General features: G+C 37.5%; 1 protein-coding gene across 2 annotated transcripts in view; it reads left to right on the forward strand.

The window, feature by feature from the left end:
* PRKCE (protein kinase C epsilon) overlaps nucleotides 1-24,299 on the forward strand; it is a 283,861-nt gene that overhangs the window by 252,796 nt on the left and 6,766 nt on the right. Inside the window, exons 12-15 of one of the 2 annotated variants that reach the window (XM_032682640.1) lie at nucleotides 1,775-1,913; nucleotides 4,300-4,488; nucleotides 9,476-9,622; nucleotides 17,411-17,440. In XM_032682640.1, coding sequence (XP_032538531.1) covers nucleotides 1,775-1,913; nucleotides 4,300-4,488; nucleotides 9,476-9,622; nucleotides 17,411-17,425 — 490 coding nt within the window. In that variant the 3' untranslated portion in view covers nucleotides 17,426-17,440. The remainder of the gene's footprint in view (nucleotides 1-1,774; nucleotides 1,914-4,299; nucleotides 4,489-9,475; nucleotides 9,623-17,410; nucleotides 17,441-24,299) is intronic. The other variant, XM_032682639.1, reaches the window with a different exon arrangement.

Below are 24,299 nucleotides of genomic sequence, written 5' to 3' on the forward strand. Positions count from 1 at the left end.
CACAGCTGTGCAATGACTATGCAAACCTTGAGCAGCAAGTCCACTATGTCCCAGAAATATCTGAGTTGTATGATGGCCTGTGTACCTGCTTAAGAAATATGTGGACCAGCACATTCAAAAGCATTTAACAAGTGTCAAAAGAAAAAAAAAAAAAGAAAGAAAAAAGAAAAGAAAATCCACATACTGAAATTGGAGTGAGAGGGAGAAAAGAACATTTCTGGGGAAATCCCAGCATACTGTAGCCTTGGACATGTCTACAAAACTCTTAACATAATGCAGCCTTGGAAGGACTGTTAAATTAAATTATTAATTTAATGTAGTTGAATGCTTCCACCATGTTGTGGTGCCTGTGGTTCTAAAGTCTGGAGTCTGATAAGAGATATTTCTCTGAAAGAAATCCTCAAAGTAAAGTGAAAACTTCTCATCCCTCACTCAAATTTTTTGGTGTAAAGGATTTTTGCCAAAAAAACCTCCTTATATCTTTTCATAGGCTTTTGGGGTGAAATGTGTTTACAGAGTCTGGCATGGGATTTTATTCCTCTTATCTGATTTAGAACTTGCCCATACACACACACCTCTTTTCATCAATTCCATCTATGGAAATTGCTGTAATTATTCTAGGAAAAACAATTCTGATCTGAATAGTCTCCTAAAGATGTGTGTTCTGCTTTTGAATCTCACCTCTTTATTCATTCATACATACAATGCCCTCATTTATTACTGTGTATTTTTAATACACAGCAGAGGTACCTAAAAACCTAGACAGAAATATAAAAAGAAAGTGGTCCATGCAATATAAGTGGGATTTTTTGCATTTGCTTTATGTTTGCTTTGTTATTTCTATATGATGAATAATTTTTAATTGTGGGGGTTTTTTTTCATGCAAGTAAGAGTTCTTTTATGCGCTAACTTTCCAGAATCTTTAAACTTGTGTAGTTTAATTTAAGGCAAATCGCAGGTAAGTTAGATGGTACTTATCATCCATTGTGTTGGAACATTCAATAACCATCAATGGTATATTTGGAAAATGTGTAGATGGCAAGACAGGAAAGGTGGATATCCTTTTCTCAACCTTTTTTTGACCTTACCCAATTTAATAACTGAAGAATTGTCTAGTTTTGACAAAAGACATTTTTACGACAAGTGATCAGAAACAGCTGCTGTGTTGTTTAACAATGAATGCAAAATATTCCTGTGAGATTATTTTTGAGCAGGTTTAAACTGCAGAAAATAATGCTCCCAAAGATGGGAATGTTGTTTTTCATCCTGTCATTGCAATCTGAACTTTGAATTGCTAGGATACATTAAGAATCCAATTAAAATAATCCAAGTTTGAAAGTACCTATGAATTCAACCCATATGATAGAGTATGGATAAATTGGTGATCTGTGCTTTGTGAAAAAATAAAGAATGCCTTCACTAGACATTATTGGCCTACTTCACATTGGCAGAATGTTAGATTTGTAGCAAACAAGAAACTGAGATATTTTCCAAACATTTCTGATGCTGTCTTAGATACACCTGTGCTTTCATGCAGCTAAAGAGAGTAAAGGACTGGTCTCGCAAAATGCTTGTAATTGCCTGCTTCTTTATTTTATTGCCTTTAAGTAGATCTATTTATTGACTGGTAGCAACTTTTCCTGCACATATGTGAAGGACAGTTTCTCAGTGGTGTTTGTGAAACCATTTATCATATTCTGTAGTTTAGTATGAAATTCAAGAGCACATGATCAAAATTTGAGAGTTGATTTAATTTGAGGCCTTTATATTTCAGGGACCTGAAACTGGACAATATTCTTCTGGATGCAGAAGGCCACTGTAAACTGGCTGACTTTGGGATGTGCAAAGAAGGGATTCTGAATGGAGTGACCACCACAACCTTTTGTGGCACGCCTGACTATATAGCTCCAGAGGTATTTTTTTGCACTGCACTAAGAGTAGAGATATTAACATTCATCAGTGTGTTACATGTGTAATTTTAGACACTCTTTACATGTAAGTGAAAACAATTAGAAGATGCAGACTAGATTCTGCTGCAGTTTCACCTAGCTAATCTTGTGGAAATTGGTTACTCTACTGCTAACAAGAATACCATGATGAGAGGAGTGACCAAGCATGGTTTTTCTATTACTTGTTTTTCTGAATTAAGTGTTCTTCTCCATTCGCTCATTTCTAACTTAGCATCATTGTGATGATTTGTAGAAGCCTTTAAGGTGCTAGATGAAACTGAGTATTGCTACTTCAGCAGTCTTTAATTGTTATAAAAATGTTTTTATTTTTTAATGAGACTTAGAAGGGCATGTTCATAGGGAAGAGATCATATGTTTGGTGTCATTTTGTCTAAAGCCTTTGTGGGAATATAAATTTTTTTCTTTCTTTAAAATATCTGTGAGTAAAACGTACTATGTATGTGGTACTTCTCATTATATGGAGAAACATAAAGTATCCACTCGCATAGAAAGATAGAAACTTTGGATGCTGCATATCAGTTGGCAACATTTCAAGGCATCTGTTGCGTAAAAGAAATAGCTGAGAATAGTACAGGTTTTACATATTCTAGATTTTAATATTATGCATTTCAAAATACCTAAAACGAATCAATATTGAAATCAATATTGAACAGTTAGTCTGCTAGGCAGACTTTGTCTGCTCAGTTTAGTTAGTAAACTGTGCATCTTTCCATTGAAAATTCAGTGTGCTGATTTAGTGTAAAAGTGTCATTGGTTGGTCTTTTATCAACCATAAATTTGCAGTGAGGAAAAATGCAATTTTTTATTTGTTAGAGACAATAAATCATAAACCCATAGTGTTAGTGTTCCCAGCTGTCAAACCTTGGTAGCACAACTGTTAAGGTGTGAATCATCTTGAAACTATCGTAATACAAATGTGCATCTTACAGAGTTTGAAAAGTATTCCAGCACTAAAAGGAAATAAATACCAATGTGATGGGTTTGATTTTGTATGAACTCTTTTCTGATTCAGTATACTAACTGAGTCCTTTGGCAAATTCTTTGAAAATTATTACTGAAAATAAAGCAGTAATAAGAGCCCAAGAATGTTTACATGAAATCATGGTTTCACTGGAGTCAGTAGTCAGGCTTCTGATTCATCATGTTAATTGCAGAAGTTTATTCCCCTTTTTCTTCTCTTGCATCGTGGTGATACATTTCAATTTCCTGTTCTTTAGCAATATTTGAGTTCCAAAGAGTGCCCAGAACACTAGAAAAGTATACTTTTGAAGAGTACCATTTTCTGTATTTAATGGCTTTAAAATGTAATTTCCATTCAATGAAGAATGTAGTTGGGATCCAGGCCTGTACATCCAAAGTTAAACTCATTTCTGTTTTTATGTTAAGACTGAATTTTGGTTTATGTTAGTCTTGATTCCCAAATACAGTACTAAGCTCACGCGGTTCACCACAGGGCTTCTGACTGTAACATTAAGTGTTGTATAAGGAGGCAGTGGATTTGTTGCTCATTCCAGCTCATTTTAAGACAGTCAGATTTACCTTAAACAGGCACCCCACTCTACTTTCCCCAGTCCCTTGTCATGTTGAACCATTGCAGCCAAACTGCAGCATTCTTTAGAGTGAAAAGGAGCCAAGAACTAAACTTATTCTTTGTACAATACTACTCTTATAACACCAAGTAGTACAATAAAATTCCATCATCCTAACCTGCTACTCCCTACTGAAGGTATTTGCTACAAGGTTGAACTTGTGCCACGTGAAAAGTTGTAGCCAGTTTTTCTGAGACCAAGTGCAATTAGAGTCCTACAGCCATGTATTGTATGGTGGTTTAATGCTGTAAAAAGAACTTGAACAAAAATGCTTTTGTCTTCCTTCAGCCCTACCTAAAGGACAAGAATAAATCCCTCAGATGATCTCTCTGCAGCATTACAAGCTGGCTCAGTTTGTTTTGTTCAAGATAGAGACAAGGAAATGTTTCACATTTTCCACCAATCTGTTTTGTATATGTGATCTTTTTCCCCTTATAGCGTGACCTGCTTTAAACAGTTTGGAAGGATATGCAGCTCTTTTGCTCACTAGCATAGTCTTTTACTCAGGGGACTGATAAACTCAGTCAGTACTTCTGAGAACAACATTACTTTGACACTTAGCTGTGTTAGGGCAAATTGCATGGGTAAGAGACCCTGCCTGCTATTACTGAAATCAGTGTGGGATTTAGTCCTTCTTAGGCACTGGGGAAAGAAGGGGTGTATCATGTTGAAACAGCAAATGTGCAACCAAGAGTGTTGTCTAACTTGTCTACTCAATCCAATCTCTTTTTCTATGCTAGATCCTCCAGGAGTTAGAATACGGTCCGTCCGTGGACTGGTGGGCTCTGGGTGTTCTCATGTACGAAATGATGGCTGGTCAACCCCCCTTTGAAGCTGACAATGAAGATGATCTCTTTGAATCCATCCTTCACGATGATGTATTGTATCCAGTCTGGCTCAGTAAAGAAGCTGTCAGCATTTTAAAAGCAGTGAGTCTTCCATTACTTGCTTTCCTCCTCCTCTTCGTGGATTTTTTGGGTGTTGGTTTGTTGCTTTTTTCCCTTGATTAAAATTGAATTTGCCGAAAGTTGTTGAGAGCAGTCACCACTGGGAGTTCAAGCACAGTTCAGAGTGCCACTGTTAGGATAATGGGGCCTGGGATAAATTACACCGCTTGTGGGAAAGGAACAGAATGTTTGTATTCCACGCAGTTGTACAGTGTATAAATCTGTGTACTGCAGATTCATGTTTCAGGGAAAACCCAACCAGCTAGAACTGTGCTATCACTTTGACACTTTATATGCTGCATGTTCAGTAGAGGGGGGGAAGAGCTACATAATTAAAGAAACAACGTTTTTTATTTAACCCACTTATTTCCTGTCCCTCTGCCTTTCTTCCCCTGTCATCAAGATCGGTTGAAATGAAAGTCCTTTATTTACAGCTGCATGTCCTGTTTTATAGTTCATGTAACACTTTGTTAAGCAGTCTTACTTTAGCGTACTTGTTTCTGCTCTGGTTGGTGTTTTTCAGTATGAGTAGTGACTTGAAAGAAATGGGTGTCACCAAATGCCACAATTTTTTAATCAGTCAAAGCATGTCACTGGGCAAGTTCTGGTTTTAGACTATCTTTCTGAAGTCAGGTTTACTTCATTACCGTAACAATGAAATAAATTCTTTCTTCTGTGCTAGTATCATCCTAAAATTAAAAACAAAATAATACAGAAGCAGTATGCCAATCCCCATAGTTTGAAAACCTGGGGAGGGTTTCTGGCTTAAAAAATAACTTGTTTTTTATTCCATTTTTCCACCTTCTTTAAAACTGGAAAATTTCTACCTTTCCACATATTTTTCTTTCAGCATTTGAAATAAGGGAAGCTTTCAATTAAGAGGGCAGCTGGTAGTGTAAAATCCTGCAGAGCTCTTCATACAGGCTTACATTTTGAAATTATATATAAAACTTGAACAAATTCTGATTTTAACTCCAGTGTGCAGGTAACACATTCTGCAGAAATGCTCATCTTGATCTTTTAATGAAAATAGCCCCAGGCTCCTTCTGGCTGAGTGAAAGAGATGCTCTAGCAGATGATTCAAAGCAGAAGTCAAAGTTAACTTCTCTGAATTGTTTGCTGGAGTATCTCTTTTGCTGCGTTCACTGAAGTGAAAACATGGAGGATTTATTAATAGTGATAATAATTTATTAATACATATTTCCCCTTCTCCACCAAATAGCTCTCTGATTACTCTTTATTAGCTGACATGATACTTTCATGTATCCATTTTTGTTTCCAAACCCTCTGATTATTTTACTTCAGCTTTAAAATGTATGGGCTTGAGCTGCAGAACTCAGGCTGATATCCAGGATATGGGGGTTATGTCAGCATATTGTAGAGAAAGGGTTGTTGTCAGTTTTCACATCTGAATTTCATTTCAGTCCAGGAGATTGTATGTAGTGTTTTTGTTTCACTGTGTGTGAACAGACTGTTCCTTTGCCATCCACAGGCTTCTTGAGTGAATCTACATTAGTTGACCTTTCTTTTATTCTGAGTGTTGGAAGCATTTGTTGGTGGAGAAAATTTAACAGATAACTCTCTGGGTTAAGTAGGACAGCCATTGTAGCTATTGGGAGAAGGTTTTTGTTGTACATAGGAAAGAGAGAAATAGATTCAACAATCAGAGCCCTACTGTGTTATCTAATTGGTGGTGCAAGTAGTGAGATGTCTAACTGTTAATGTTATACAACTCCTTCATTAACCACACAGGAATGCAGACATAGCATTGGACTGCAGGTGTTAAGCTATGTATTTTTCTGAATATAAGTGCAAGAGTGTCAATCCCTCTAATTTCTTTTGAAGCTGACTTTGTTATAAATTTTTATGAGACTGATTTCCTGGGTCTACATTTCGATAGTAGGCATGATGGTTTGTATCTTGCCGTAGTCATAGCATTTTTTTATTTTGCATCTTTCTGTCTGAAGTTAATCTTTAATGCCATTATAATCCTTAAAAAGAGGTTACATCCATTAAATAGATTTACACTGTAATAATAGATTATTCCTCATTGGACAAGATGTCTTCATGGGCGTAAACTGATACCATTTAATGGAGCTGTGGCAGTTTACACCATAAAAAGAACAGATTTCCTTACATTTAGCAACCTGCTGTCTATGCATCTATGGTCTGAAATCTGTTTGAAACTTGTGTTCTTCACCTTATCCTTGTCCACACTTTGTTAAATGAAGAACAGGAAAAACAGAGGAAAGAAAGAGGCATCTGTGTATTTTACTGCTGAATGGTAGCAAGGGATTAACTTTGGAACACTTCGTTTCCTCACATTGTGCTTTGAGATGTGGGTTTTATTCTTTAGAAACTGTGTATTTTTACACTCCTTCAAACAGCATGTAAGGAAAGTTTAATAAGAAGACATTCTCTTCTATTAAGTAACAATGTTTTCTTACTTTCTGAGGAAACAGTTTTTCTGTTATTTCCAACAAAACACTTGAGGATGATTTTACAGATCAGCATTACAAGGCAGCACATTGCTTATCCCATGAAAATCCACACATCTTATTAGTCCTGTTTCTGTGGATTGACAGGAATTGCTATTTAAATTCTTTCCTGTGTGGTAAGGAAAACAATTCTTCATTGAAATTGGCTCTGTGCTCCTTCATAAGCAATAGAGAGGGGTTGTGTCTACAGTGTATGTTCCCTTTGTAGCTGGATGACAGAGGTCTCGGGTACAGAAGCAGAACTCTGTTTTTAAGATGTGTGATTTACTTCAAGAAGCAAAATTTTGAGAGCCAAATGATCCTTGATTCAGGCCCCAGGTTGCATGACTATCTCAGCAACCTTTTGTCCTGTTACCATTTAAGTCAGTAGGAGCTCTGATTCTAAAAGGCTTCTCTTTCCATAAAAGGAGGTTCCTGCCTTAGTATGGGAAAATAAAAAGCCAACACATGGCTATGGCTGTCAGCTCCATTTGCAACCATCTTTTCAACACAGGATGGTTAACAACTGTATGTGTCCTGGCAGTTGCATCATTATTGATAAACAGCTTGTGCTTCAGAAACAGAAAAGGATTAAATTCATTCAATAAAAAGTCTACTTTAGAAGTTTATTTCATCTCATATGCATATGATAATTGTTTTGGTTTGGTTTAAGTATTCATTCTTAAAATTTGTTCTCCCTCATCATCCATTTTGAAGTTTCATGCAGTTTGTGAAATACATCACTAAACTGTACTCTCTAGTCATATTTTCATGTCCTGGGCTTCTTAAAAAATGACATGGCAGATACTAGGATCATATTCTAGTTTTTTGATACGTGGATTATATGGTACAAAAGGCGTATCCTGTAGTTCCCATATTCTGTTTCTGCAGTATGTGTGGCTGCTGGTTCCTGGCCTGCTCACTCCAGTCCTAGAGATGAAATAAAGCAGAGGAATGTAGGAATGCATTTTGTGGTTTTTCAAGAGACCTCACCAAAGCACAGTAATCCTTTCCAAACCTTTGTTTCTCCTGCCCATAGAAAATATGGCCTGTAGTTTAGATATGACTTGACCACTTGCAAAATAGCTTGCAAAGCAGTAGAACATAAGACCAAAGAGAAGGATGGTCTTCAGAGCATTGTGTATATCAGAAACCGTAGACAGAATTGCCTTGCTGATCTATGTTATGTCTTTAAAATGATAGCAAGGGTATTCTTCTGTGGATGGTTGATCTAGCTATCTAAAATCATCTTAAGGGTTTCAGTAGCTACTTATCTAATAACTGGAATACTAAAGCAAGTGCATGCCTTACAGAGATTTATTTTTTTCTAAGTGTTTATTTCTACAGAAGTATAGTCTAATGTGATACCTGGGTTAAAAAGGCACTGAATAATTATCACATTTTGTTTCCTTTGTACACTTTATTTTTTAATTTGCAAATGTTATATAATGGCTGAATATGAAGTAATAGCAAAGCTATTCTAAAATAATTCTATAATGTTAATGTGTGTGTATATAAGAACAGCATTTATTGCTACTAGAATTGAAAGGATTCTGTGTCCACATGAATTAGGAAATAAGCAGAACAATTGCTAATAAAATAAGTTAAAAATAACAGTGCAAAATCAGGAAGGGTATTATGAGCTACCATCATTTGATATCAGTGTCTTAAACCAGTTGTACAGCTTTTTGCTGAAAGGAGTAGTAATAGTTTAAAAGTGAGAAGTTCAGAAATTACCACACCACAGGAGACCACTTAGTTCCAGTTGCTGGCACTAATGGTGTACTAAAAATGAAAGGGATTGTGCAAGTTATGTCATGGACCTTCTCAAGGGAAGCTTTCTGCTTGTGCTGATCACTCCATGTATTTCCTGAAACAAATAGGATGCTTATAATTCACATAGCTGCAGGTGCTGTTCTTACTTGTGTTAGAATAAAATCCTAGAAGTGAGTAAGGAAGTTATGGCTTTTCATGTGTCTGGTTGAATGGAGAGATTAAGCAACCTACATATGCAAAGAAAATAAATAACAGTAAGCATAATATGTAGCCCCTATCCCCTCAATTAAAAGACTCTGGTTTTAAGTTAAGATACAGCAAATAAGGTAAAATAAGAGCTGTCCTGACTCTCTTTTTAGAACTGTCTCTGGAGGGTTTAATTTTTAGTTTCTTTCCTTTAGTATTTTTGACCAGAGCTGGAACTAGAAACGCTGAAAAAATCTGTTCCTCTAGCACACCCAGTCAGACAAAATTAGGAGGTCTCAGCAAGCAATTGAAAGTTTCCTGAAGGAAATATACACTTTGGAGTCTCTGAATCTTCTGTTTTGGCTGGAACCTCTGAAATTTGGAGGGCCAGAAAAAATAGCCTTCTGAAAGGGGACTGTCTCTAAAAGCTCAGCTTTAGGAATTATAGTGTATAATTGAGCTGCAAATGATTTCCAGCCATTGGCATTCATATTTTAACTTCTCCCTCTTCTCCCTCCCCCACCCTGTAGTTCATGACAAAAAACCCCAATAAGCGACTTGGCTGTGTGGCATCACAAAATGGGGAAGACGCGATTAAGCAGCACCCGTTTTTCAAGGAAATTGACTGGGTTCTTCTAGAACAAAGGAAAATCAAGCCACCCTTCAAACCTCGGATTGTAAGTAACAGTTTGCATAACATTCAGAGAAAACTTAGTTTGACAGTTCTGTTTGTTGGCTTTTCAGAGACATGAGATTACCTGATGCAGTATTTGGGGGTTGAAATAATAAGATAACAGTGTCGCTGAAAAGATTGTCTTGTCATTGTTTCTGTGAAGGTAAGTGTCAGGAACAGATTTAATGCACAGGAAGATGTTCATGTTCAGTCACATAAAGCATGAGAGGGTTCGAGGCCCTGTTTTAATTATTTTTCTGCGTTCTTAAAGATACAGTAGTCAGAAGAGATTATTTCGTGGGGTATATACACTGTCTGTACTTTCTGTGTGAATTCTTCTACAGTTCTGCATTGCTGATGGCCACTGGATTTTGTAGTAAAAGACAGAGGCAAGGATTTGTGATCAATAATATTTTAACTGAAGACACTTGAAAAAACAGCTTCCCAGGGGAAAGAAATATACATCATGATTAGATAAATCTATGTCCTTACATTTGCCTGGGTAATAATCAAGTATTTCTATTTTAAAGTAACAAAAATTTGTAAATAGCAGCCCCACCTGCAGAAACTATGAAAGCCAAGAAAAAATACTTTACTTATTCTAGTCTTCCTCTGGATGAAAATACAGTTAACCAAATATCAACTTTTTAGCTGAGAATCTGTGGAGTTACTTTTGTGCTATAACAGTGCAAGAGAGCAATTTTATGATAAATCTTTTGAGATTGATTTGCATCTTTTGACTTTGCACATTCCGAATTACAGTGTTTGATTTGCCTGTAAATATGGTCAAGGTATTAAAAAAAAACAGAAAGCAAAACAAACAAACAAAAAACCCCTAAGACTTTGGGCTCAACACTGAATCCTAACTTAAATTTAGAGGTAAAGAAGTCCCCTCTGTTTCTGAAGAATGTCTGTCACATTTAAAGCATTTCCTTTTAGTCAAGTAAGATGCATTTCCCTAAGTTCCTAATGTAGGTGGTGAAAGTGGGGCTTTCCATCCAGAATGGGAGCCTGAGATAGCTCCTCTGAGTCCACTCTTGGAGAAATCTCTCTCCCTCTGTAGCTGTGCAGAAAGAGCCTAAAGGGATTGATAACTGTAAGTGAAAGTTATCTTTTGTGAATGTCTTTCTAGGAGTTATAGTAAGACATAGTGTTATCACATGAGGAATTTTTCTTAAGGTATTTGTTGGAGAATGGAAACATTATAATGGCATAGCTCCATGCAGAGGAAGGCCTGAGCCAGCCCCACTCCTGGAAGGGGTCCAGCCAGCTGGGCATGTCAGCTCCCTTACCCAGTTGCCCAGCTCTGCTCTGGAGGTGTGACCGGGTTGCACCTAGTGCCTGAGCTGATGTACAAATCTCTGTACTGCTGCAAGCAGTGGAAACCCCGAATTAACTCCTTTAGTATCTACCTGAAGCCTATTTAATACTGGGACTAACTGCTTTCCAGTCAGGTTCCACAGTCCTCGAATAGTTGCAGATAGACATACTCGGTGTTAGCTGAGTTGCATGTCTGTAGCTCTTTTCCTGTTTTCACAAGAATTTAGCCTTTCATCTCACAGTAATTTTTGTTGCTTTGCTCAGTATTCATCAGAGTTTTGTTAATATAGTTACCAAATCAAGATGCACAGTTCTAGAATAATTTTCACCTTACGGCTGCATCTAATTTCCAGATTCCTCTCATCTAGTCTGTTTATTGGCTGTTTTACTTTCATGATCAAGATGCACAGTCCCTTTGACAATAAGTATTTTTATGAGGCCTTTATTATTTTTGTAAGTACTCCCGCTGCGGCAGTCCTTGAAAGTCAGGAGGCATTTCATATATCAGGTATTTTTATTCATTGCTTGTATAAATGCCTTCTGCCTTCTCAGTGGAGCTTCTTTCTCTTTCTGGTAATTATTGCACTGCCTTTATATTATAAAGCCATTCCTATTTCATTAATTCCTGTTGTTTTGTTCGTTTTCCCCTTTTCTGCTTTCTTTAATGGTATTTTAGTTGAACCTTTTGGTTTAAGCAGTGATTTCCGGTTATTTCAGAGTAGTCCTGTATGTAATTTTTAGGGCAGCTCCCTGCTCCTTAATAATTGTTAGGTTGATTTTATACATCTTTGTTTATACCTTTTCTCATTTTTCTTCAGGCTGCTTCTGTAATGTTGGATTTTCATAGTACTTCTTTCTATATTGTATCTGCCAACTTCCTTTATTCTACCAAATTTGATTCCTGAAGTCTGGTAGTTCTGTATGCATGGATTTTTTTTCTGAACTCTTTTTTTTTATGGTGGTGAATTCAGATAATATGCACTCTGTGTTACAGTCATCTCTGTTATTTTTCATGTTCTCAATCTGCTCTCTCTAAGATATCTTCCCCAGAGACCAGGTCCTATCAACTTTTACTGATAACTTTTTTACACTTACAAAGGGTATACCTTATGTATTTATACCATGTTTATGATCAGTCAGTTGTTTCATACCAGCTGTATTAATTTTAGCAGTTGTTTGGATTTTGTTGTTGTGTAGGAATCTTTGAGCAAGATCATACTGAAATTTTTACTTGTTCTCTTAAAACTGAATTATTTATTACTTGGAAAGTGAAGTGTGGTATATATCTAGGCTGGAGAGAAGGATCACACAAATAAAATATAATTATTAATTATTTAACTTCAGAAATGGTAAAGGAATCCAGGGCAGTAAATTTCAAATGTTGTAAAGGTGATTTTGGTTATTTGTCGAGAGATGGCACTCACTTTGAAAAATACAGAAAAGAGAGAAGAAGATGAACACTAATGAAATAAAATCTACTTTAAAATCTAGATAAGAGTTCATCTCTAAATTCAGTTGTGAGTGTAGGATTGAGATTCATTGATTCAGTTTAACAAACTTAACTATTCCATAGCTATGGAATAACTATGAAAAAGCTTAACTAATGCCTGTGTTTGGAATGTGTTCTGGTTTTTAACATCTTTCAGTATTAATAAAGGGCTGTTTATTATTTAAAAGTGACTTGTAATATTAAAAGAAGATTAAAAAAATTATTCTAATCTTATATTGAGGAGGGCATAGTTGTGTGAAAATAGCTATGAGAAGAGAGGCCAGATTATTAGTCAGAAAATAGACATTCTTGCATGTGATATGTATTGAGTGTATGTGTGTGCTGGGAAAGAAGCATACAGTGCAGATATACTCATTTGTGCATTTAAATTGAGTTTTGCATGCATATACAAAATTTTGCCCATGCAAGAATGCATATATTTACCCAGGTAGTCTTCTATTTTCTGACCATTAAGATGACTAAGGGGGGAAAATTTATGATTATATTGTAAACACTTTCAAAGTAAAACAATACATGAGATGTATTCAAATGAGCTCTGGGCAATATAAAATGTTGACGCTGAACAAGTAAAGTCATTAGGGAAAATGGTCAAACACTGAGGTCCCATCAGACAATGGAATAATCTGCCAAGGGAGGTCGTGGAGGTGCCAGTGTGGAAAAAACCTTACTTCTGTTCTGCCTCACTGCTCTGCTGATCCCCAAAACACATAAGTTCCTTGATTAGCACAGCTGGCTTGATTTTCTGTTACCTTTCCCCCTATATCTGCCATATTTTCTGAGGAGCTCTATTATGTGGTACTGCAAGGCCTGTGCTTCTCCACAGTTCAGGTGTGTCTCTTCAGCTGTGCCAGCCCTAAGTCTGAATTTTTCAACTAGACTTGGAAGAAACACTGCATAGCTGTTTATTAGCCAGACTTTTGAGGATGTGGGTTTTTTTTAAATCTCATTCACACAGTGGATGGATGTGATTATGTACCTTATTATACCAGAAATATACCATTAATGTCCTTGTAGTTTGTACTTGATTTGATTATTCTAATGATGCTTTGGAAGATGAAATTTCTTTCCTGTTTTCAGCCTTGGAATGAAAATTACTTAAGTCCAAAAGGTCTTTGAAAATCTGACTGTGTTTTCTGAAGGCTTGCAAGAGTGCCCTGGGCAGAGCACTCATCCTGACTTTAAATTGCTAAGCAGTGACTGCAGTGCCACCCCAGGTTGTCCTAGGTGGAGACAATGGAGGCAGATTTGGTGGCTCTGAAACCTGCTATGAAGAATCCTTGACTGCTCCTCCAGCTTAATGACTTGGGATAGAGAACACAAAGGGGTAAAAATGCACTACGTCTCAGTCCTATGATCCATATTATCTACCAGCTCTTTCTTTCATAAATCTAGAATTATGAGGCTTTTCAGTGGCAAAATTAATTTTACATAGATATATATACAATGGTTTACCATACTGAGAGTTTTTTCCATGTAAAGCTGTTAAAAATGTTAAGCTGCTGTAGAAGAAAAAATAATAGCTCTGGAACATGTACATTAGAAATCAAGCAAATATTTGAACAGCTATGAAGAGGATATTTGCTATAACTAAGCTACAGTGACCTTGCAATGTCTCTTGAAGATCATTTTTGCTGTTCTCAAAGCCTAATTCTTAGAGTTTCACAGACTGTCTTGAAATTTTCTAAATAACATTATTCTTCCCCACTGCTTTTAGTGCAGACATGAATATGTAATTGCAAATGCCAGAAATAAGTGCCATTTTAGTGCAGACGGATATCTTTTCTTTAGAGCGACTGTCGTGAGACAGAAATTCTTTTGAGGCATTTTATTCCTATGTTGAGCTGTTTTGTTGCATGTAGTCTTCCTGGAATTTTATTTCATTTGGAAAACGAAATTTCCCTGATCAGTAGCCATAAGACCAGGCTATGGTTTGCAGCATAACTGGTTGCCCGAGAACCACAGACTCGAAAGTATTCAGTGATTCTCTGCTCTCCATCTTTCTTTATTTCCATGACTATGTTCCTGGCTTGATTGAATTGGTTATTTCCATTTTCAAAGTGCTTTTGCCATATTACAAATTAAAACAAGGGTGTAGTAGATTAATTTCTTATCAAAATTATTGATATGGTGGTAAGTGTGGTAGATCTTGCTTACTGGCATGATGGGATGATTCTGTCCATCCATACCAAATAATAAAATATGCATTAAAAACAGTCATTGAAATAGATTGCTGCTTCAACTTTAATGCGTATTGATTAAATTTATATTGTGATAGATGCCCTGCAAGAAATTCTTTGTGCCATTTCTGAGGGCACAGCTGGCTTTCCAGACTGAATCTGTGGCCTGCTGACGTATCACTAACATCAACCAGTGAAGTTCAGAAACGTGCACAAGTGGCAAAAATATGCACAATATCACAGCCCCTCTCGCAAGAGGGATGGAGGAAGATCACTGCCCAAATTTTGTTACTCATTTGGCTGAAGTCAGTGGTAGCCTCATATGAGCATCAATTTCAAAAATCATAGAATTATAGAACGGTGGGGGTTGGAAATGACCTTTAAAGATCATCTAGTCCAACCCCTCTGCAGTGAGCCTAATCAACTAGATCAGGTTGCTCAGAGCCATGTCCAGCCTGACCTTGAATCTTTCCAGGAATGGGGCATCTATCACCAATCTGAGCAACCTGTTCCAGTGTTTCGTCATCCTCATCATAAACTATATCTAGTCTAAATCTGCTCTCTTTTATTTAAAACCATTACCTCGTATCCTATCACAAAAGCTCTACTAAAAAGTCTGACCCCTTCTTTCTTTTAAGCCACCTTTAAGCATTGAAGAGTCTCCACAGAGCCTTCTCTTCTCCAGGCTTAGCCCCAACTCTCAGCCTTTCCTCACAGGAGATGTACTCTAGGCTTCTGAGGGCTTTTTTTCTTGTTTTGTTGTAGAATCAGACTAGCACAATAAAATCATATTTCATGGTCACTGTGGTTCACTGTGCTGCAAGGAGCTGTAAGACAGAGAAAGCTGTTAGGCACTGTGCAGCAAGGACACCATTCAGACTGAGTTTTCACTGTCAACCCTTGAGATGTGCATACAAACAGACAGATTTGGTGTTTTCATCCACCCTGTTGTCAATGTCAGGATTGGGAAAATTTGAGACTTCATCTAAGACATCCTCAACATGAAAAAGATGAAGAACTCTGAGCCAGAGGGTAATACAAAGCCTGGCAAAACAGATGTTTGCCATATGTATTTCTTTCTAGCAATTAAGACAAAGTTACATTGCTAATGGCTTTATCAGTGCCTGGGGCAATCCATTTATAGGGTGGCTTTATGTAGATGAAGTTAACAAAATAATTGCATTACAATGATTCACTGTCAACATGCAGCTTTCACAGAACAATACATTATTTTAATTTTCTCAGTGTATTCATAATTTTTTTGTTTCCAGTTCTAAAAGCTCACTTTCTTTGAGAGAAGTAGAAACAAAATGAACAAGATAGTCTATTGCAAAATTGTATCTTGCAGTATGGAGCAACAACAGCTGCTGCGGGCCTATTTAGTTCATCTAATGTGAATCCCTTCATTTTGCAGCCTCTTCAGTTGCTACTGTTACATCACTGAGAATATTTTCTGAACATTTGTAAGTTCCTTCTTTAGTTCTGGCTTCTCAGGATAGAGAGTTGGTCTAGCTGCTAAAACCAGAGACCTGAGAATTGCAAGATATATGAGTTCTTCCACCAGATTTTCTAGAAATTCATTACGTGGTCCGGGCTGCATCACCTAACCTTTTCATGCCTGTGTTTCCCCTCTGTGGTAATCTTAGGATGCTTAATGCAAAGTTCTGTGACAGCAAGAAAAATATGACTGAGAAGTGTTAAAAAACAAATGCTCAAGATCAGCCTGGTTTTTAGATTGACTGAATGTGTAGGACTTCCCTTGGAAGAGTGTTCTATGCTATACCAGACCTCAGTGTTAGCAGATTTCATCTTGGTCCTCAGCCTCAAATTTCCTACAGTAATTTGCACCTCTCTCAGCTCCAGTAACTCAAAGATAATGATAAAGCATTATTGAAGTCCCTCCCCCCTTAGTTATCACTATCTGAGCCACATTGTCTGTATGCAGTTTCCTTTGTGAACCTGAACTCCCTTGTTAAGTCTTGACTTAAGGATGCCAGCAATGTGTCCTCTCTCAGTTTTACACTGCAGCAAAGGTTTGAAATAAAATCATTCCCAAATATGCAATTCTAGTCCTAGCCAATGATTGTGGGTTACAACTGGAGTCACTGAGTACCATGAATTTTCTTTTCCCCCTCCCCTAAATGAGTGAAAAACTGGCAAAATTTTGGCAACACTTTGCCTATGACCTAACAACAAGCTGGGTGCCCATAGTGTTTGGAAACTGGGTAATAAATAGCAAATACAAATCAGCACCTACAGAGTGTGCAGCTGGGCTGTTTGCACAGGCAAACAGGCAGAGGCCGCACCTGCCTCGTGGATAGGTGCTGCACTGAATGGCTCCTGAAAAATGTTTTCAATTAGAAAGGTGTGTGTTTAAATTGCTGCAGCAACCATCTGCTTACTGTGAAATATGGCTGGAATCCTTAAAGAGGGACCACATTTCTGGAGAAAACTTTCAAATATGTTAGCTTGAAACATAAGTTCTATAATCTCAGATTTGTTTTCATACCAGTGCAAACAGGCAAAGATTTTTTTACTTTTTAATGAGAGATTTTTAACCTGGTGTTGGGAAGTCATGATACTGTTTTGGTGGGGTTTTTTTGGCACACCTCTACTTTTACGTGACAATAGATTGTATCGTCATCCATGCAGAATTATGACTTTGCCTTTACGCTGTGGGGAAGAAATCCTGTAAAATGCAGTATCATTCAGTAGCACCAGAAGGAACATAGGAAATTACAGGCCAAGTAAATTTCTTTTTGTATAAATGTTCTCTCTTTTCAAGTTTGCTTCAGTGTGAATGTCCCTCTTTAAGGTAAGGCCTTCAATATGGGGAAAATGTCAAGGTAGGTCCATTTTTAGGCCTAATAACCTTGAGGTGTCCCTTCAGTTTCATAATATTTCCATTCAGTCATCAGTGCATGGCAATGAGCATTTAGCAGATGGGCACGCAAGGGGCTATACTGCATGCCTTTGCATGAAGTGTTACTGCTTAGACAAAACACTGGGGAGTGGTCTTGAGACCTCAGACCCTCATGTACCATTATTAAACATTGCACATTATGTATTCCCCACTTGCTGCAGACATTTCAGGCATAGGAAAGCAGGGGGCTTTCTTCTGAGAATGACTTCATAGTGATTAATACTGGTATGCAAAACAACCCCAAATGTTTAGAAACAGGGTAGACTCTATTTGTGAGAATGGTTAACATACATCCATTAGAAAAACTAAAGAAAAATAGATGTGGACTTTTGGGACAGACTTTTTATTGCAAACAGCCATAATGGTGGGAGTCTAACACTTTTTCTGCATGCTGCCCCTGCCACAGGGTATCATAAATACTTAATGTTATCTAGTTCCTAGAAATTACACTTTTCTGCTATGGGCTCATGTGTTAGCCAGGTGGCTGCTGATTGAGAAGCACTGACTTTTGTTAGACAATGAAGTTTGAGATCTCAGGTGAACTTGCGTAGGCAGGTGGGAACAACAAACAGTACCATAACTGCCTGAAACATAGCTCAGGCTACTCGGCCTCGCATGTGGCTGCACAGGACAGAGAAGTCTGTAACACTTCTGCCTCTTTCCCCAGCAAAATAAAGGGCCTTGGTTTCCAAAGCTTCAGCTAGCTTGGCACTTCATGCAACCACTAACTTTGCTCAAAGTGTAAGTATGTAGCTTTTGTGGAGCTTATGTGCAGTTTGTACAGCGGCTTAGAGAAACCATGAGTAAGTGAACTGGTATTTTTAAGGGATTTCAGTGTTGGTTTTTTTGAATGAACAAGGCTCTGTTTTCCCAGAATTTCTCATTCTATTAGTCTTATTTTTGGGGTCTTTTTATTCTCTTCAGCTCCAGTGTCTACAGCAGCTGTTTTGAGCTCTGATTAGCTTAACACTAGAATTACAGAAGTTTGAAAGCTACTTCCAGGCACTGCAGGTTCCCAAATATTTATAAGTTAAACAACTTTTATTATGCTTCTTTTGATTGTGTACTGGGGATCCAGCAGTATTTGTTTGGGTTTGTTGAGTCCCAGTCTTATAGCACTAAAATCTTTTCGTACTGGCTAAATTCCTTTAACCATCTGTTAAATGTACATTGTTAAGTGGTGCCCATTGGGATAGAGTCCTAAGCAGCCAGAGTGTACTTGCTTTCCTTTTGGGCTTCCCGAGAAAAACAGAAATTCTGTTTCACTTTTTGGCTGCTTTAATCTTCAGTGCTATTTTCATAAATTAATCTAAACCATTAAGTGAAATAATCTTATCATATTTACTTACAGTATATTCTTCAGAAATATTTTGGATTTATATTGATGTAGATAATAAATAATATTCCTAGGTTGGGCCTGTTTCTGATGTCAATGAAGGCCAAGGGAAAACCACCAGGTGATTAAGAAGCAGTAGCATCTGACTCTTTTTCAGAAGGTGGAGAGGAATTTATCCAAAAAAGCAAAGACTCTTTGAAGGCTGGCAGTCCCATCACAGCTGGAGTCCAGTGAACATAGAGTATAAAAAGAGGTTTGGCTTTAGGTTTATTTCTCATGCAGAACTTTCTGTACTAGCAGTATACTATGCTAGTGCAAACATAAGGGCTTACTAGGATGTTCATCCAAAATGGGCAGCAAAAATTTGTCAATATATATGTTCACAGCTCAGCATACTAGTGCAAAACTTAATTCCTTCAACATATGCACTAATAGCAGTTGGTGGACTGAAGCCGCTGATATGTAGCTACTTATCATCAGTAGCGGGACAAGGGAGACGTCTTTACATGGTAAGGAATCTTAGCACTTCATTAGCTGCTGTTCCTCTCCTGTTATGCTGCTGTGCTGTTATAAGGGATTTTGTTACTGTGGAGGGACAGACCTTGTACTGGTCCTCTCAACAGCATGCTCCAGAAGTCATATGCTTAAATTCTGCATGATGAGAGGAGCACTCAGTCTAGATATTTATGAAGGGCCTTAAGCACAGATCTTGTTCCTTGCATGCCATATTCATATTTGCAAAGGACCTATAGAACAACAATTCCCTTGGTTTAATTATGGAGTATGAAAAAGAAGGATTTGGAGACCATGACTGCCCATGACTCTTTGTAGGATTGTGTTTATATTTGACAAGAACAAGAAGAAGAGAGTTTGAGTTTGTGCTATCACGTCTTCATTAACAGCTCAATTTCCCAGCAAAATGGTGTTCCCACTGTGCAAAAACCCATATAAGTGAAAGACAGTCAAGAGATCATAGATAGTGATAGACAGAGAAGATCACAGCCCATGTATAGAAGAACAAAAATAGGAAGAAAATTAGATGTAGGGTGAAGAGAAAATTACTCAAGCTCAAAGGAGGTCAGTAGCAGAACCAAGAATTAAACCCATGTCACTACAAACTCTGCTGTGTCTTACTGTGCTCTTTTAATAAAATCGTGCTCTGTAAAAGCAATTAAAGTGTCTGGAGGAAAGATGGAAAGATGTACTGAGATGCAGAAGTAGTAGGAATTCATCTGTAGTTGTGCAATGTGGTTTTTTAGCCTACAATTTATATGTGCATTAGTTTAAAAAAAAAGACAGTAGCTTCAGCTGCTTTCTAAAGTCACATATATCTTTATTTTAATCTATCTTTGTAAAGGCTTAAAAATAATCATTACACTTCAAAATATAATCTCTAATAATTCAGTAGTCTTAGAATTAAACCATCACCATGTAGCTTTCTCCCTTTGTATAAAACCTACTATACAATTTCACTCTATGAAAGCCTGTCATATGCATCATCCATGCCAAACTAAAAGTTTTTTTCTTAATTAGCTAAAGCATCAAAGAGCACAAGTTTCCAGAAATAAAGGCGGTCTTGCCAAAAACTGTGTAACATTCTTACTCTGTGTCCTGTTGTGCAAACCATTCTGGTGTGTGACTGAGTCTTGGAATGATGCTCCCACTTTTCATGCTGTGGTGTTTCTTTGCATCCAGCATCACAATGCATGTGTTGATGCCTCCTCAGTATAGGAGGGGCTCAGAATCACAAGATATTACAATATATTTATAATTTTATGTCATAATCAGGAAGGTTTCCATAATGTGGTACTTTTCAATGATTCAAGGGGTAGGTGACCGTAGGCAGAATAAACCATTGGAAAGTCAGTTGGTCAGTATTTATTCAGGATACATAGAATGTCTTGAAATATTTCATTACATCATGCATCTATTTACTAGCATCAATGTGCCCTTAATTTATTCCTTGTCTTTGTGATTGGTTAAAGAATGAAATGTAAAGTAAGTGTACTGATCTTTTACAGATTATATCTGGTCAGATATCTCAGTGCACTGTTAGACTATCTATATTTGGGTAATTTTTCAGTGATTTAAGTGATGTCTCCTGGAAGCCACTGGAATTCTAGAAATATGTACCCTAGACTTACCAACCTGCCTCACTTCTTTCTCTTCTTAGCAAGTCAGCTCCATTGTCTGGATATAGATAGTCCTTTGTGCCAAAGTGCTAGGGATCAGGGAGACAAAAAGGCCCCTACACATGTATTGAGGACTCACAACGTCACAGATGCACCAGCCCTGATTACTGTAACTCTGCTATAACAATGGTTGAAATGCCATTTTGGGAGAACACAACCGAAAATGGGCTAATCTTGGATGTGTGCCAGAACGTAAGAGGGGAGGTGATATCGCTGATCATGACCTTAAAGCAGTTGAGGGTATCAATGGAAGCTTGCCAATATAATGTGAATTAGAGAGACACACATATAAAATCTGCGCTGCAGAGTGTGTCATAAGATTTACAATAGGAATCGCATTGTGCAGCTGAAGGGTATTTTCATATGATTATTCCATTACTTTCTGTTCTTGTATTTCCTCCCTGCCCCAAGAAGAAATACAAAATTGTTTCTCATGAGGTTAAATCTCTTAAAGAAATCAACCGTAAGGTAAAAATGTAGTGTAGGAATTCAGAAATTAGCACTCTTCCCCTGCAGTTTTTTTCACTTTAAAAAATGCGTGTATTCTACCATAGCATAGCTTATGTGCAGTGGCTGTGTCACGATTGAGTCCTGATGGAAGAAGGCCTGATAAGGTGGACAAGATGGATCTTGAGGGTAAAGGATTAACCACAGATGGGAAGATGGTGCTGAGCTCCCCAGAAGCTCCTCTGAAATCTGTCTCCATCTATGTTTTGCACAGAGGTAACTGTTGTGCTTTAGCAATCAGTCTATGAACAAAGTAAGTTTGCTATATGTAACTTTAGTGCTGTGTACTTGTGGTCATGTTAAAACCATACTCAAGTAGGGCCATAGGGGACAACAGTTTTACAGTGACTTCTTCTGGGAGAGGTTCGTTGCCGAGACTGCGAACACAGGGTAGTTGTCAGTCAACCTGCAGAGCTTTGATTTTGTTTGCCTTGCTGTTTGTTTTTTGGTGGTGGTTTTGGGAGGCTGTGGTTTTGAGAAAGGCTGTGTAAAAGAGAAATACAAAGACTGGCATTCTGGCCGTGTAGTCATTAAATGTTTATAACACTAATTGTTTAGCTTGTTCCTCCTTCCTCCTTGACCCATTTCACATTCCTAAGAAAGATACATATGGTTTCAATATAAAGGTAGTTCCAGCTTACTGTATCACAAATACTCCCTTTTAAAATTCATATTTTTGTGAATTAGCTTGGTGTTTATTAAATATACGTGTACTTCCACAACAGATTAAATTGTGGACTGCATAGGTTGGCGTGCTTTTCAAATACTGTTTCACTCACTATCTGTTAACATCTTTATTGAATGAGGGGTTTTCCCACTGCTTTCACTGAGTTTGGTGTCCTTTACATCTAATGAAAGCATAATGTAGGAGCACAAAAGCTCCCCCTCTGCTTAGAAGGAATGAATGTTGGCATACTTATAAAAGCTACTTGGCTTCAAAACCTTTTTTATCATCATAACCTTCAGTTGAATATACTGCAGCTCATGACTGATGTGTTATAACTCTTCCATGTGTGAATAGAGCAATTAACATGCTGAAAAAAATTTAATAACTTATAAAGTTACTTTGATAACGTGTATTTCGTATCTTCTGAAATAAGACAAGCTAGGAACTACTTCTAATACTGATACAGATTATCAGGACACGCAAATACTGTGAAGAGATATCCTGAGGATAAACTGAAAGATAGACCTGGAGTGTTGTGCTTCTCAGCTTGTTTCCTTCAAAATATCCATACCGAATTTCTCACTATATAGCATGAGTTATGAGCAAACATGAGTGATCATCACAGTTGGTCTCATTTTTTTAGAAACTACTACACCTTTACGAAAAGAGATCCAGTCAGTGGTGCGAAGTTATCTTTGCCTCTGCTGTGGTTTTTGTTATCATAATAAGGAAAGGTGAATGAGAGGACAGTGATATGTGAGGTTAGCCACATAACCTTGTGCTTCAAACCAGGTGGTTTGATGTCTTGAGTTTCCATTTGTCTTGATAAATATAATCTGAAGGTCTTATCAGTGATGAGGTAAATACAAAATATTTAAACTCTTATCATCCTGATCTGAGAATTTCTTCTTGGTGATACTGTGCCAAACACAGGTACCATTTGTTTCTTACTGAAGCAAAATCCTGGGTAAAATTAAGGGATACCATGTAATAGCTGTGAGAAGGTGTGACTCTTGCTGCGTGTCCCTGCTGCTGCACTGCTGCCCCATGCCCCTGTAGCAGCACACTGAAAGCTGCAGCAGCTTCCTGCCCAGATTCAGTGCCTCTGTCAGGGTGTGAGATATGCTGCTGATACAGCCAGGTGCTGCACTGGGACGGTCCCCATATGAATGGCAAACTCCAGGATTTCACTGTGGACTTGAAAAATATATGAGGAGGCACAAAGCAATGCTACTGACAAAAAATTGAAGTGGAGTAAAGGGAAAGATGTTTCATTCAGCAGTATAGACAGGTCAGTCTTCATCTGCATTTCTGTGCTGATGGTATCTCAGACTGTGAAAATCATGCATGAGCTTTGTATATATTTTGTGTCAAAAGGTCCACTTACTGAAAAAATATCATAGCACAGTATTTTTTTCTTTCAAGGTACTAGTTCATTGTTGTAATGATAATTTCTGGCCTCACTTCTTGTGTTAGCTGTCTGTTCTGGATTAGCTGCTCATTCTGCTAAATAAACAGAAATCTATTAATTAATTTAAAGAGGATTCTTCTTGTTATATTTAAACAGCATATTTGAATTTGTAGGACAATCAGACTAAAACACAAAACCTAGTCTTTTGTGGCAGCAGTGTTATTTCCTAGCCACCACCTCCATCTTTTTTTCACCTTCTCTGGGTAGCATCTGAACCTGATAGACAATTCCAGCCCTATTTAGTGCAGCCATTGAGCTTGCAAAGAACTTGAAAGAGTTTCAGTGATTTTCTGCAAATTAAATAAGAAGAAGTAACAGAGTAAAGAGCTATATCTCTTAATGTCTCCAAACTGGACAATTAATTTAATCCTCATTAGGCAGAAGAAAGTCCACTGAGCCTCTTGGCATCATGACCCAGCCAATGAGGTGTCCAAGCTTTGCTGAGTTCCCTGGTTTGGAACACCCTCTGTCAGGTGCTTTCTCGTAAGATTTCTGTGGCTTTTCAATGCCAAAGGCTCCTATCATTCACATCTGGTTCATCCTTGATGGGTAGTAGTCATTAATATTTATTGATTCAA

This window comes from Chiroxiphia lanceolata, chromosome 3 (assembly GCF_009829145.1).
Source record: "Chiroxiphia lanceolata isolate bChiLan1 chromosome 3, bChiLan1.pri, whole genome shotgun sequence".
Taxonomy (NCBI): domain Eukaryota; kingdom Metazoa; phylum Chordata; class Aves; order Passeriformes; family Pipridae; genus Chiroxiphia; species Chiroxiphia lanceolata.